The sequence below is a fragment of the Acipenser ruthenus genome, chromosome 8 (genome assembly GCF_902713425.1).
Source record: "Acipenser ruthenus chromosome 8, fAciRut3.2 maternal haplotype, whole genome shotgun sequence".
NCBI lineage: Eukaryota > Metazoa > Chordata > Actinopteri > Acipenseriformes > Acipenseridae > Acipenser > Acipenser ruthenus.
The window spans coordinates 20117784-20134336 of NC_081196.1; the positions used below are offsets into that span (position 1 = coordinate 20117784).

The window sequence follows — 16553 nt, forward strand, 5'->3', positions numbered from 1 at the left end:
CAATCTTCCAACTGTTAACTAACAATTAATATGGCCACGACCTATGCCGCTATAACTAATTAATTTTTTAAAGGAATCTCAGAGTGGAACTCTTCTGTCTCCGTTTATCCGCTTCTCTCTCTGCTTCACAAAAACAACAAACACTCACCCTGTCACTGGTCTTTAGACCCAGTTAGTCCCGCCTTGTCCCACTCCATGGCCAATCACCAGCAGCTCCTGTGGTCCGTGCCTATCGCCCATCGGCTGTTCAACCAATGTGAGACACAGCCCCTCCTACTCCAAGCGCTCCTGCACTTCACAGACCTCACATATGTTACAATAGAATCTTTTTTTTTTTTTGGGGGGGGGGGGTCCAGGGGCCAGGTCCGTTATAGCCGAAGGTTCGTTATAATGAAGGGCGTTATAGCGAGGATGTACTGTAGGTAGTGATAAGCATAGGCATGTGTGACGAGGAGCCCCGCCCCTATATATATTGTGCGCTATTTTTGTAATTTATTATTATTATTATTATTATTATTATTATTACTATTATTATTATTTGTGGCTGTGATGGGGTGCAGCCTATTTTGTGGTGGTTCTGTGTTTTTTGTATTGTTTAGAGTGGATGTGAGTGAGTTTGGGGTGTGGTTCAGTGAATTTATGTGTGAGGAATGTGTGGAGTGTGCCTGGGCTAATGAGGTGCGAATTGCCCAATTAGCCCAGGCACCTGTATAAAAGGGAGTGGTTGGGTTTGTTAGGAGGAGAGTGTTTGTTAGGAGGAGAGTGTTTGTTAGGGGGAGAGTGTTTGTTAGGGGGAGAGTGTTTGGAACAGTGAAAAGACGTGTGTGAGAGAGTGAGTGATTCTTTCTGTATAGTTTGTGTTTAAAGCCTGTTTTTGTGTTTGTCTTTTTGGTTGGCCATCGTGCCTTTTTATTTGTGTTTTGTTAATTAAAATATTTTGGTTTCACTGCACTTTCTGTCTCTGAGTCTTCCCTCTGCTGCTATCCTGCCACAGGTTGGTGTCAGAGGTGGGATAGCGCCCCCTGGAGACTCAGAGCGGAAGTGCAGTTTTTTTGTTTTGTTTAAAAAAAAAAAAAAAAAAAGGGAAGAGAGGTGGAGGAAAATGGAGCTGGCCCAGGAGGAGGCAGATGACAGCTGGGAGCTATTTTTAAAAGGGCTCGCGGCAGAGTTGTGCCCCGGCTGTGGGGCATATGGACACACAGTGGCCATCTGCCCCACCCAGTATGAGGAGGAGGAGCTGCCGCTGCAACAGCCCGAGTGGGAGGAGCCCGAACGTCCACAGCCCGAGAGGGAGGAGTCGGTGCGTCCACGGCCCGAGAGGGAGGAGTCGGTGCGTCCACGGCCTGAGAGGGAGGAGTCGGTGCGTCCACGGCCTAAGAGGGAGGAGTCGGTGCGTCCACGGCCCGAGAGGGAGGAGTCGGTGCGTCCACGGCCCGGAGGGGAGGAGCCAGTGCGTCCTAGGTCCGGAGGGGAGGAGCCAGTGCATCCTAGGTCCGGAGGGGAGGAGCCAGTGCGTCCTGTGTCCGGAGGGGAGCTGAAGGCCCAAACCCCTATTTTTTTTTGGGAGGGACGAGGGCGTGAAGCTCAGGCTCCACAGCAGCCGCTGTTTTTGCTGCTGAAGGGAGCCCAGCGGAGACGCCCGCCACCAGCTCTACCCCCGCTGTCGGAGGAGCCGGCAGCGCCACCAGCCCTACCCCCGCTGTCGGAGGAGCCGGCAGCGCCACCAGCCCTACCCCTGCTGTCGGAGGAGCCGGCAGCGCCACCAGCCCTACCCCCGCTGTCGGAGGAGCCGGCAGCACCACCAGCCCTACCCCCGCTGTCGGAGGAGCCGGCAGCGCCACCAGCCCTACCCCCGCTGTCGGAGGAGCCGGCAGCGCCAACAGCTCTAACCCCGCTGTCGGAGGAGCCAGCAGCGCCACCGGAGGGAGACGAGCTGCTGTTCCCGCCGCCACCACCCGAGGGTCCGCTGCTGCTGCCGTCGCCTCCCGAGGGTCCGCTGCTGCTGCCGTCGCCTGGGGTCGCCAGGGATCCTGCTTCGCCTGGGGTCGCCAGGGATCCTGCTTCGCCTGGGGTCGTTGAGGGTCCTGCTTCGCCTGGGGTCGCTACACTGTGGCCGGAGCCCCACGGAGGGGAGATGCCGGCCATGAAGAAGGGAGGGGAGGTCAGGAGACCAGCTCCCCCAGCCGCACGTTTGCGGCAGGATAGTGTGTGGCGGGAGCCCCGGAAGAGGGAGCTGCCGGCCACGAAGAGTTGGGGGGTGCCGGACCTCCCACCATGGCCACCCCCATGGACACTGTGCTTCCCCCTCTTCCGGGACTTTGAGACTGAGGGGGGAGGTGGCCATTTAGGCCATGTTGTGCTGCACACAAGGAGGGGAGGTGTGTGATGGGGTGCAGCCTATTTTGTGGTGGTTCTGTGTTTTTTGTATTGTTTAGAGTGGATGTGAGTGAGTTTGGGGTGTGGTTCAGTGAATTTATGTGTGAGGAATGTGTGGAATGTGCGGAATGTGCCTGGGCTAATGAGGTGCGAATTGCCCAATTAGCCCAGGCACCTGTATAAAAGGGAGTGGTTGGGTTTGTTAGGAGGAGAGTGTTTGTTAGGAGGAGAGTGTTTGTTAGGGGGAGAGTGTTTGGAACAGTGAAAAGACGTGTGTGAGAGAGTGAGTGATTCTTTCTGTATAGTTTGTGTTTAAAGCCTGTTTTTGTGTTTGTCTTTTTGGTTGGCCATCGTCCCTTTTTATTTGTGTTTTGTTAATTAAAATATTTTGGTTTCACTGCACTTTCTGTCTCTGAGTCTTCCCTCTGCTGCTATCCTGCCACAGTGGCGCAGATGAAAGCCACCAGCATTATTTGTTTTGTCTTTTTAAAACCTTGTGAGGATGCGTGACTGATCACCTACCTTTTGTTTTGTAGTGTTTTGTTTAAATCTTTTGTTTTTGTTTATTATTTAATAAAAGCTGAGCACCGTAGCGTTTCAGCTTTACCCTGCTACTTCCTGAGTCTCTGTTTCTGGTCTGATGTCACCACTGCAAGCCATTCTGATCACAGAATGTTTCTTAGTTTTTTTTTCCTTTTAAATCTGCTGACAAATAAAATACAGTACGTTTGTTATACAAGGGTATTAAATGTTTTGCCAAACGGAGGGTCATTGTGTTCAAAATAGAACATATGTTATGTTATGTTAAAATGGAGAATTGGGACAATTCAAATTACTTTTTTTTCTTTTTACTAGCAAACCAGTTTTTACAAAACTACCACGGCTTTCCGACTAACTGACCTTCAGTATGCAGACCTGGCTTACTTGACGTATGTTCAAGAGTAGAGGGAAACGTAATCTGACAGAATCAACCACCAAGTTTGACAGGGCCCTGTCAGCTACTGACAACATGGCGACCGCGCATGATGAGTTGGCTCCGGCTTCGATCAGAGCGCTCCTTACCAGCATTCGAGCCGAGGTGGCAGTGCTCCGGACCGAGTTCCTCGCGGAGCTTCAGTCTTCAGTTTCTGCACTACAAACCACAGTTTCAACTCGGGGGCTAAAGTTTAAGGATATGGAGCACTTGTTAACGGATGTTGACAATCGGCTCATAACTGTTGAGTCACCATGCTCTTCTCTGTCTGCTGAAAATACAAAAATGATGCTGAAACAGGATGATCTGAAAAATTGCTCGCAGGTAGAACGTCAGGGTGACGGAGGGGGCTGAGGGGTCTAGGCCAACTACCTTTTATAGCGTCTTTCTTCACAGAGGTACTTGGTGAGGGGAGCTTTGATAAGCCACTGGTGACTGATAGAGCACACAGCTCCTTGGCCCCGAAGCCGCGGCAGGGTGATCCGCCAAGACCCATGATCACACGACGCATCATTATCAAACCAAAGAGTAGATCCCATGTCTCTCCTGCGAATGAGGGCAGCTTTATTTTCAGGGATCCCTGGCTTTTGTGTTCCCCGATCTTGGTGCTGAGCTGACACAGTGTTGGGCAACCTTCATTAAAGTGAAATCACAGTTACGTGCTGCTGGCATGTTGTATACTGCCCGTCTTCGCATTACATTCTATGGGGCTAGCCGAGTGTTTGAATCGCTGCAAGACGCTGCTACTTTCTTCAAGGAAGGAAGAATTTGGTCCTTGGATGTCAGTACCAACCACTGACACCATCGAATCCACTAAGGGGTCCTCATTAACAACAGGTTCTGCGACTGTAAATTAATGTTATCCACTGACTCCATGCTCAGCGATAGTGTTAGGTCACCTTGTTGAAAATGGCCTCTGAGTTATTGTATTGTGTTGTTCATTGCCATATGTGTGATAATTGTGTGATACCATGTTCGAGTTAACAATAATACTGCATAGAACAGAGCCCCTCTTATTTTGTGGAGGGCTTATGCTTTGCTATGTTGCCAGGTGTATAGTGTGGGCTGAGTGCACATTGAAATTAGTTTGTCATACATGTTATGTTTTCTTTATTTTAATTTTACTTCCTTCTTTTTTTCTCTTCTTATTTTCCCACTTTTTTCTTTCCAAAATGTGGTTCCTAATTAAGTGATGGAAGAAGGAGGATGTTTGTGTATGTATGGGGACATTGCATGTGTGTATGCATTATAATATCTATATATATATTGTAACGGCCCGGCACTCACTCGGGTTCGTTGCCCCTTTAAAATTACGACCCAGCACACAAGAAATGGAGTTTTTAAGCGCTGTCGCGCTAATTTTTAATAAACACACAAAAATTAAACAAAACGAAACAAAACACCTAGCTCCGTTTTGAGCACTAACTAAACGTTTCATGCAGGTCCCTGACTAGCTCGCAGGACGGCTAAGCCGTTTACCTGTCATAAAACTAAAACCACACAGGTTTAACACAGCACTTACACTTTGACTGCTCGGAAGCAGAGCACCTCATCTGCCTCCTTCTACTCAGCAGCCTTGTACAGCCAAGCTGCACGTCTTATATACCCTGCACCTGACATTAATTTACAATAAATATCCGGTGCGGGTGATAATTAAACAATAAAACAATTGGTCAAAATAATAAAACAATTAAACAAAATGTGCATACGCACATGTTTTCTTCAGGGAGGACACAAACCCCCTCCCTGATGTGTTACACATCCTTCCCCTCAAGTGTGCAACACTGATCGGCCATTCCAAGGCCACCCCCTCCCCTAAAACACAACCACCCACCCTCGAGTCCACAAATGTCAATTTTCGCCCTCTTGCACGGGCGAGCTTGAGGGTGGGTCGGTTCCTCCGGCGCGTCCAAGAAGGGACCTTGAACCGGCGACATGGGACCCCACCGGGCTGACAGGGGCGACCGAAGCGACGGCCGGGGAACAGGCGGCTGCAGCAGCGGGCAGAGGTCTTCACCTGGGGACCGGCGCAGCGATGTCCGATCACCCAGGGGGAGCTTAGCGGCGAACAGGGGGAGCACTAGCGACGTCTGGCAGCAGCTCAGCGACGTCTGGGTGCTTGGGGACAGCGGAGTAGGGAACCAGGGGCAGAACTGTGGCCGATGGTGCAGACTCCTGGGCTCCAGGCCAAGCGCAGGGAGGTCTAGGAAGACCGGCAGGGTGTCCAGGAGCAAGGGCCAAGGGACCGCACTGACCAGCGCCGGATCCTCTTCCGGTGTTGTGGGCTGGAGCTGTGGTGGAGGTGCGGTGCTCACCTCCTCTGGCTCCGGGACGGTCTCTTCCTCCTGTTCTCCCTGCCGCAGCTCCTCTGGTGCAGGCGATTCCGCGGTTTCTCTCGCCGGCACCGCCTCTTCTGCCTGCTCCCACTTTTGGAGCAGCAGCTCCAATTCTGTCGGCTCCCGTTCTTTTATTTCTAACGGGGGCCACCCAAACTCTCTCTCCCATCTCTCAGTCTGCTCTATTTGAGCAGCAGTATTGCGGTTGAGCATTGCAATTAATTCTTCGATACTCTCCATTTCGTTTTGGGTCGTAGGGGCGCCCACACTTTCTGACACCATATGTAACGGCCCGGCACTCACTCGGGTTCGTTGCCCCTTTAAAATTACGACCCAGCACACAAGAAATGGAGTTTTTAAGCGCTGTCGCGCTAATTTTTAATAAACACACAAAAATTAAACAAAACGAAACAAAACACCTAGCTCCGTTTTGAGCACTAACTAAACGTTTCATGCAGGTCCCTGACTAGCTCGCAGGACGGCTAAGCCGTTTACCTGTCATAAAACTAAAACCACACAGGTTTAACACAGCACTTACACTTTGACTGCTCGGAAGCAGAGCACCTCATCTGCCTCCTTCTACTCAGCAGCCTTGTACAGCCAAGCTGCACGTCTTATATACCCTGCACCTGACATTAATTTACAATAAATATCCGGTGCGGGTGATAATTAAACAATAAAACAATTGGTCAAAATAATAAAACAATTAAACAAAATGTGCATACGCACATGTTTTCTTCAGGGAGGACACAAACCCCCTCCCTGATGTGTTACAATATATATATATATATATATATATATATATATATATATATATATATATATATATATATATATATATATATATATATCTATATATCTATATCTATATATATATATAGTAAAACAGCAGGGAGGGGGTTAATCCTCCCTGCAGGAAGAACATGTGTGAATGCACATGGGTTTAATGTAGTTGTTTTGTTTAATGGTTTAATTAGATTTTGTTAATTGTTTTATTATTAATTATCCCCTGCACCTGGTGATCATTGTAAATTAGAGCCAGGTGCAGGGTATAAAAGAAAAGCAGCCAGTCTGTTCTGGGCTGCGGAAGAGTAAAGAGGCCGGTTGGGAGTGTTCAACCGTAAAGAAAAAAAAGGTAGTGTTAAAAATCTGGTGTTGTGTTTTTGTGGAAAATGTGTTTATTTTGTTTTGTTTTGGTGTTTTATGTCACGTAAACAGCTTAGCTGTCCTGCATATTAGACAGGGACCTGCATATGTCTTTTAGTTAAGTTAAGGTCACTACCAACTTTGCACACCTAGATTTGGCAATATTTGATCATTCTTCTTTACAAAACTGTTCAAGCTCTGTCAAGTTCCTTGGGGAGTGTTGAAGGACAGCAATCTTCAAGTCATGCCACAAATTTTCGATTAGATTTAGGTCGGGGCTCTGACTGGGCCATTCAAGGACATTTACCTTTTTGTTCCTTAGCCACTCCAGTGTAGCTTTGGCTGTGTGCTTTGGGTCATTGTCATGCTAAAAGGTGAACTTCCGTCCCAGTTTCAGCTTTCTTGCAGAGGGCAGCAGGTTTTCCTCAAGAACTTCTCTGTACTTTGCTCCACTCATTTTACTTTCTATCCTGACAAGTGCCCCACTTCCTGCCGATGAGAAACATCCCCATAACATGATGCTGCCACCACCATGCTTCACAGTAGGGATGGTGTTCTTTGGGTGATGCGCTGTGTTGGGTTTGTGCCAAACATAACACTTTGCATTTAGGCCAAAAAGTTCAATTTTAGTTTCGTCAGACCACAAAACTTTTTGCCACATGGCTACAGAATCTCCTGAGTGTTTTTTTGCGTACTTCAAACAGGATTCAAGGTGGGCTTTCTTGAGTAATGGCTTCCTTCTTGCCACCCTACCATACAGGCCAGATTTGTGGAGTGCTTGGGATATTGTTGTCACAGGCACAATTTGACCAGTCTTGGCCATAAAAGCCTGTAGCTCTCGCAAAGTTGCCAATCGCCTCTTGGTAGCCTCTCTGATCAGTCTCCTTCTTGCTTGGTCATCCAATTTGGAGGGACGGCCTGATCTAGGCAGGGTCTTGGTGGTGCCATACACCTTTCACTTCTTAATAATCGTCTTGACCGTGCTCCAAGGGATATTCAAGGCCTTTGATATTTTTTTATACCCATGCCCTGATCTGTGCCTTTCAACAACTTTGTCTCAGAGTTCTTTTGAAAGCACATTGGTGCACATGGTCGAGTCTTTGCTTTGAAATGCACTATCCAGCAGAGGGAACCTACAGGAACTGTTGAATTTATCCTGAAATCATGTTAGTCACTACAATTTAACACAGGTGGAGGCCACTTAACTTGGTATGTGATTTTGAAGGTGATTGGTTACACCTGAGCTAATTAGGCTTCCAAGCCGTAGGCTGGGGAAGTCTATTGTTTTTGTTAGGATTATTATTTTTTTTTTTCTGCCAAAACATGCTCAAAAACTCACGAAATTCGGTACACTGGTAGATGTCTATGGGGGATAGTCGGTGATATTCAGCAAATTTGCGCAAGTCACATGGTTTGGCAGCCATATTGGATTTTGCAGAATTTGTTAAAACGCCTATGTCTCGGAAACCGCTTACTGCAGAGTTCTGAAAATTGCTATACATGTTGAGGGATAGTCCATGATTAACTGTTGTTAATATGAAGCTGATTGGTTCTGTGGTTTGGCAACCACATTGATTAAGGACATAAAATTACCATAAAAATATAAAATCATCAAAATTCAAACATCATCTTCTCTGAAACCGCTTATCCGATTGAAACAAAAATTGGAATAAAACATCTCACTATGGTCATCTGTTACGCTTGTTCAAGGGAAGTTGCTACTGTGAAAATCATGGCATCCACGCTGCATGACATCATCAACATACGCAACTGGCTATAAAACTGCCTATAACTTCTTATCAGCTGCACCAAAATGCACAAAATTTGACACGGAATTAGAGGACTATGGGATGTTGTGTTGTGGTCAATATGGTGGCCTTTGGTCACATGGTGTGGCAGCCATCTTGGATTTAATGAAAAATTTGGAAATATTCAAAAGTCTTCTTCTCATGAACGGTAAATAGTACAGCTGTGAAAAATGTTGTACATAGTGCGCTCATGTCCACGCTTGATTCTACTTAAGGAAAAATGGATCGGTCACATGGTGTGGCAGCTATGTTGGATTTTGCGTAAAACACTTCAACAACTGCTCATGAGCCCTTTGGCTGATTTACATGATTCTTGGGAATACGTTATCTTTGTACTGTCCTCTAAAAAAGTTACTCAGAAAAAGTTCCTACATCAACAAACATGACCGCTATGAGCCAATCAATATGGGTGACACATTCCCACCACTGGGGACAGCTGTTAACATGGAAAAGTCTGCAAGGTATAGAAAAAATATAGCAAGGTATAACAAGGTATAGAAAAAATATGTTTGTAATTTATTAGATGTGACTTTTGTTGTTTTACAAAACTGGCACGTTTATATGAGCACTATAGGTAATGCAAGTAGTGTAATGCATAAATAGTTTTATATAGTATGGTTAAGTTCTGCTAAAGGTCAAATTTAAAGCTGGCTGTAAAACTTCCAATAATTTCTTATTGACTGCAGATGGTTGTTATATAACATGCAGAGTTCTGATTGAAGCCAAAATGAGCATAAATGATGCAAGTATGATTATCTTTTATGGTGGTTCAAGGGAAGTTGCTATAGTACAAAACATGGCTGCTGTGGGCCAGTGAGATTTCAGCATTGATCATCTAACCAATGATTCCAATATTTTGGCCACAATTAACAGTCAGCTGTGTCCAAAATGATTTGTGATGATAACGTTTCATCTATAACAACCAATGTGCTTCAATTTCACACTAACTGCTTGGAAGCCGTAAAGTTGCTCGCAACTCTAGTTTAGGATAGCCGTTACAAGGGGGGCGGACACTTATCCAACCAAGCTATTTAAGTTTTTATTTTTAATTAATTTTCTACAAATTCTAGAATATTTTTTTCACTTGGAAGTTGTGGGATAGGATGTGTAGATAAATGAAAAAAATAATATTTTAATGCATTTTGGTGAAAATTATGAATGGGGGTGTAGGCACTGTGTGTGTACATGTATATATATATATATATATATATGTATATATATATATATATATATATATATATATATATATACAGACGTGCTCAAATTTGTTGGTACCCCTCCACAAAAAATGAAGAATGCACAATTTTCTCTGAAATAACTTGAAACTGACAAAAGTAATTGGCATCCACCATTGTTTATTCCATGTTTAATAGAAATCAGACTTTGCTTTTGATTTTTTTATTCAACATAATATTGTAAATAATAAAACAAATGAAAATGGCATGGACAAAAATGATGGGACCGCTAACCTAATATTTTGTTGCACAACCTTTAGAAGCAATCACTGCAATCAAACGTTTTCTGTAGCTCTCAGTGAGACTTCTGCACCTGTTAACAGGTAGTTTGGCCCACTCTTCCTGAGCAAACTGCTCCAGCTGTCTCAGGTTTGATGGGTGCCTTCTCCAGACTGCAAGTTACAGCTCTTTCCATAGATGTTTGATAGGATTCAGATCAGGACTCATAGAAGGCCACTTCAGAATAGTCCAATGTTTTGTTCTTATCCATTCTTGGGTGCTTTTAGCTGTGTGTTTTGGGTCATTATCCTGTTGGAGGACCCATGACCTGCGACTAAGACAGAGCTTTCTGACACTGGGCAGTACGTTTCGCTCCAGAATGCCTTGATAGTCTTGAGATTTCATTGTGCCCTGCACAGATTCAAGGCACCCTGTGCCAGGCGCAGCAAAGCAGCCCCAAAACATAACCGAGCCTCCTCCATGTTTCACTGTAGGTATGGTGTTCTTTTCTTTGAAAGCTTCATTTTTTCGTCTGTGAACATAGAGCTGATGTGACTTGCCAAAAAGCTCCAGTTTTGACTCTTCTGTCCAAAGGACATTCTCCTAGAAGGATTGTGGCTTGTCAATATGCATTTTAGCAAATTCCAGTCTGGCTTTTTTATGTTTTTCTTTCAAAAGTGGAGTCCTCCTGGGTCTTCTTCCATGGAGCCCACTTTTGCTCAAAAAACGACGGATGGTGCAATCAGAAACTGACGTACCTTCACCTTGGAGTTCAGCTTGTATCTCTTTGGCAGTTATCCTTGGTTCTTTTTCTACCATTCGCACTATCCTTCTGTTCACTCTGGGGTCGATTTTCCTCTTGTGGCCGCGCCCAGGGAGGTTGGCTACAGTTCCATGGACCTTAAACTTCTTAATAATATTTGCAACTGTTGTCACAGGAATATCAAGCTGCTTGGAGACGGTCTTGTATCCTTTACCTTTACCATGCTTGTCTATTATTTTCTTTCTGATCTCCTCAGAAAACTCTCTCCTTTGCTTTCTCTGGTCCATGTTCAGTGTGGTGCACACAATGATACCAAACAGCACAGTGACTACTTTTCTCCATTTAAATAGGCTGAATGACTGATTACAAGATTAGAGACATGTGTGAGATACTAATGAAAGAAACTAATTAGTTTGAAATATCACTATAATCCAATTATTTATTATCTATTCTAAGGGGTACCAACAAATGTGTCAAGGCCATTTTAGAATATCTTTGTAGAATAAGCAATAATTCATCTCTTTTCACAGCTTCTTTGCTTTATTCTATGACATACCAAAGGCATGCAAGTATACATGATAAAATAGCTTTTAATTTCATCACTTTTCAGTAGGAATGAAGCATTATTTCAATGAGCTGTAAGGGTACCAACAAATTTGAGCACGTCTGTATATATATAACACAGGATTAACACAGCAGCTTTTGAGCCTCTATTAAAGTTTTAGACAGCAAGAAACAAAAACAAACCAGATTATGCACGCGCACTCGTAGTGATCTCTATGGAACGCCATCTGGGACAAAAATGAATTGTGCTGCTTTAGGGCGAGCCAAAATCTCATGGGACAGAAGAAAGGCAAGAACGATATATATTATAAAAGCTCAACATTAATGTATATTTGGCAGCATTTTGCTACCCAATCAATCTGCTACTAGTTTTTTTTCTGATACTTTACGCTGCAGTATATGACCGCAGGAGCAGAAGATTTCTCTTTATGCAGATGATATTCTTTTGTAAATTTCTGACCCTACATCCTCTCTGCGCCACATTCTTTCTGTGCTAGATTAATTTGGTAAATTCTCTGGGTATAAACTAAATCTCCTAAAATCTCCATTGTTCCCCATAAACTTGGCTGTCATAAATGATCCTCTCTCCACCTTTCCTTTCAAAATTGCTTCCAATTAATACACATATTTGGGTATCACAATAACCGTTCCTATAAATGACCTCTTAACCCCTTATGCTCCTGTGTACTACATACTGTGTACTACATGTTCAATATAGAGATAAAAGCATGTTTTTTTATTTTATTTTTTGTTTGAACGCTGAAAACAAAAACGCTGCTAATAACAATAATAATCAGTAAACAGCAATTATCAAATAAAAATCAAACAACATCAAAACGTGTGCCATTATCGACTTGCTCTGTGCCATTTATTGAAATGTTCAATACAACAAAACCCAGGGTTGCCTTTGCAACCACTGCACATTTTTCTTGTGTCCTTTCTTTTGTTTTCATTTTTGTAGCAGACCCTGCACCTTTTTTTGCGGTCTCTGCTTCCCTTGTGTTGGAGGGATAGTCACAAATGCGTGTACACAGCTAATTTGCGCAGGCATTGTGATGGATCTGGCTGCCGCAGACGCCTGCTTTATTGCCTTGCTGTGTTTTGATAGTATTTTGTCACAGCACTGCCATTTCAAACCAAACAGCTTCCTGTTTGCAGCTGGCTTACCTGTAAAGTAGCTGCATGCTCTTTTGTCTGTACAGTCACAAAGGTAAGTGATTAGCTTTTCGGGAGCAAAAGTCAAAAAGCACTCCAATGGAGAACGCAAACTCTCAAGTTCCACGGCAGAGTGCATATCTGTGTAAACAGGTGCAAAATCAAATGATGGAGGACTGGCATTATCGTAGGGATCAGTAATAAACACCCAGTCCCCTGCTGTTCTTAGCTCCACATCCTCTTCATCATCATCGCTGAGTGATATGTCAGCATCACTGTCGCTGGTATCGAAATCCTCCGGACCAACTTTGAAATCTTCATCACTCCCGTTGGTCGCTCTCCACGTACGTTGCCATGTTTAGCTTTTGCTAAAAACTATATAAAATACAACTGTAACAGGGCGAGGAGCCCTGTACAGTTATTTATATATTTTTAGAATGGGGTCTCCCCCTGTGTCTCATTTGTGTTATTTTGTATTTGTATTATGATGTATGTATGTATACATATCGGCGAAGCGCCGTATGTTTTTGTTATTGTATTGTTTATTTTAAAACGTGTTCTGGCAGAGGCGAGATTGTGCTCGTCCTCTGCCAGGAATAATTAATAAACACCTATAAAAGCCTGCAGCTCTCTGCAGTCGGGGTGGGTGTTCAGAGGAGGAACGAGAGCGAGCAGAGCGAGAGAGAGAAATAGTAATACAGGATCAGTGAAAGCATTTGCCCAGCCTGACCTGTACTGTTTAGTTGTTTTTGTGTTTGTGATTATTTTGTTTAACTGTTTTATTTTGCTCTGTGAGCAAGTGTTTTCTGTTTGAACTTTTTATTTTAATTTTGTATTTAAATAAACGACGCACACCACGTTCTTTTTGACTGCAGTACTGCTTGTGTTTCTGTTTCCTGCACTGCTGGCCTGACGTCACCACACAACCATCCTGTCACAACAATTAAACAAGTAAAACTAATAAAACAAAAAATAATAATTTAAAACACTATATATATATATATAATATATATATATATATATATACACACACACACTTACACTTGTAAAAGTTGAATGGCTTCCTGCAATATATCTCTGTCTTCTAAACGCCCACAGCTAGATTGGAACGCTACATGACACGCAATTGGATACAAATGTCACCTGACCCTCCCCTGACTTTCACTGCACATTCCACAGTAGTAGCACTGCCTTAGAGAATGAAACCTGAAACGCTAGACTGAGAAACCAATCATAGAATAGAATGGGAAACTTGACGTACGCACGTACGGCATGGTACTGTAAGTGGGTTTTCATTTGACGTACGTGCGTACGTCATAGTGTTGAAGTGGTTAACAATGTATTCTTTGCTCTCATCTCATTAGCTCAGCTACTGCAATTCCTTAGTAAACATTAGGACTAATTTATTGGTCTGTACCTTTCTCTAAAATCTACCCATTGTGTCTGTGCCGCTGCCCACTCACTCTCACTGAGGAGCAAGAATAGAAATGCAATTCATGGTTGTCTTTCCATAGGCTACACAATGCTGTACATTTTCCACTTGATGAAACCGTTTACCTCTCCTTATTTACAGCTGATCTGAATATCCGACAATAATGCTGCTTATTTGTTGCTGAAACCTAATTAAGTAGGACCGTGGTACATAGTGTAAAAAAAAAAACAACAATAATGTTTTACTATAATCATAATTGCAGCTACATAACAGCTACCATCTGATGGAAGTTGCAGTTTTAACAGGAAAGGGCAAGCTGATATGCTTGGGTCAGTGGCCCAGTTAAAAGAAAATAATAGACGTAATAAGGAATGAGTAAAACATACAAAACACACAATTACATTTTGTATCGAATTTAGAAGAACAAGAGTTAAATTACTTTTCACTGTCCTGCATTGAGAAATGCTGGTCTCACATTGAAACAGGTTACTGATTAGCAGTTGCCCCTGTGGGGTTTATGGCACGAGGTGACTACAGTGCTCCCTCGCTATAACACGGGTCTCTGAGGACACACAATATGAGCGTTATAACCGAAGAGCGTTATAAACTGGGTTGGGGGTGGGGGGTGCATTGCGGGACACATAACACACATCTGATTAAATACAAAATAAAATAACTCCCTCTCTATAATGCACGCATAGTGAAACAAAAATGTAACCAAAGCACCATGTAATCAACACTCTATATATTTAAAAAAAAAAAAAAAAAAAAGGTAACATTCCCCTCATGGATCATTTTAATTAGCAGTTTTTAAACTATAAATTAGTTTGGCTAAACGGCGGTCGGGAGTTCAGTTCGAAGTGTCAGACAAGCAAACCAAGTGCGAGAAGGAGAAAAGTAAATACATTAGAAAAAAGTAAATACATTAGGAAAGATAACCACGTAATAGGCCTAATATTTATTTAGTTATAAAACGAATGCTGAATAAGATGTCTGTGTTATAAAGTGCCAGCACAGCTTTTCTTCAGTTCAGATACTGTATCAAAAGGGATAGACAGAAACGGAAGTTAGACTGAGAAGTTGTTTACAGTTTGAACACTGGTACTGTATTTTGTGTAGAAATATTGCATGAATCACTGGTATAGTGCTGTAGGAGCGTTATATCCAAGACGCGTTATAATCGAGAGCCTTATAGCGAGGGAGCACTGTATATGTTTTAACATAGAAACTTAAATTATCCATGACAGACAGATTTGCTTTCAATTGGGAAATGAAAAAAAAAAAAAATTAGCCAAAACAAACAAAAATAAATCATATATAATATTTAACTTTCTTTAGGAAGACATTATAAGGGTTAGTAGTAAGGCTTTGAGAAAACATTGCCAAGGCAACCAATATTTTATCCGTCTGAATCACAAATCTTAAAAGATGTGGTGTAAAACATCTGAGGATATTTGTTACTTACTAAAATCTCCAGCAAGAAACACAGCTTCTGCTCCTGGGGCCCACTCTTTGAAATACAGGCTACCATCAGGCTGTCTGTGCACACCAAAGGACTCATAGCCACGTGTGTATTTATCAAAGCCTCCTTCAGCCTCCTCAATGGACTTCAGCTTACTATTAAAGCAAGTGTACCTTTAGAAATAAAAAAGGGAATTTAGGAATTAAATGGTTTTGTTACACATAGCTCTACTCCTGCATTAAGAACTTGCTTACAAATATTAATGAAACCCAGAGCAAGATGAGTCATGTTTGAAATGGGATATGTGCAGAAAAATACATTGGGGGGTGATCCCATAGATCCTAATAGTTGAGAAATATAAAAACTGTAAGTCAAAGGCATACATCTATTTTGTTTAGATTTTTCTTATCGTATACATATTATGTTTTTTGTCTTAAAAAAAAAAAATTCTGGGGATTTTTTAGTGTTTATTTTGCATATAAAAAAAAGTGATAATGTCAGTAAAAAAAATAGTTTTGAAATTTAAGTAAAAATTGGGGGGGGGTTGGGGGAGGAATCTCAGTATCCACACTTTACACGTGGAATATGATGTGTAGCAGAACTGATAGAACTGGGTGGTGCAAGCCACCGGAAGACGCGTCAAACATCACACTGGACATTTCCATCAATGCGTTCCATGTAAGTTTACCAACTAAAGCATCACCATTATCTGTCAAAAATGTACGATTAAGATTGTCGGCGTTAGGCAGTGTTTTAGCTGATGGACAGACAGTACTGTCACACGAAGTCACCGATACATACCTCTCTGCAATAAACAGTGGCTGTACAGCAAAGCACAGAGCTCTGACAAACTTAAAACTATGTGTAAAAGCTGCATAAATGGATTGCTTGTCTCTCAGTTCACTTTATTGTTTTAGTTTAATGTGTCGCTTGTTTTTCAGTAAGTTCTTTGTCAGCGCGAACATGTACCTCAATGCAGCAGTATTTGCAGTGCTATGCATCCTCTGCCTCATCTGACCACTTCTGCTATTTTTGCTTTGTGTATACTTTGAAACATTCATTTTCTTTTGAATATTGATAAACT

The 16553-nt window shown here is 42.9% G+C and overlaps 1 protein-coding gene across 1 annotated transcript in view; it reads right to left on the minus strand.

Moving 5' to 3' along the window:
* Nucleotides 1-16553, minus strand: part of LOC117972646 (1,4-alpha-glucan-branching enzyme-like) — a 268712-nt gene that overhangs the window by 209621 nt on the left and 42538 nt on the right. The window contains exon 3 of the mRNA XM_059028691.1: nucleotides 15473-15642. Coding sequence (XP_058884674.1) covers nucleotides 15473-15642 — 170 coding nt within the window. The remainder of the gene's footprint in view (nucleotides 1-15472; nucleotides 15643-16553) is intronic.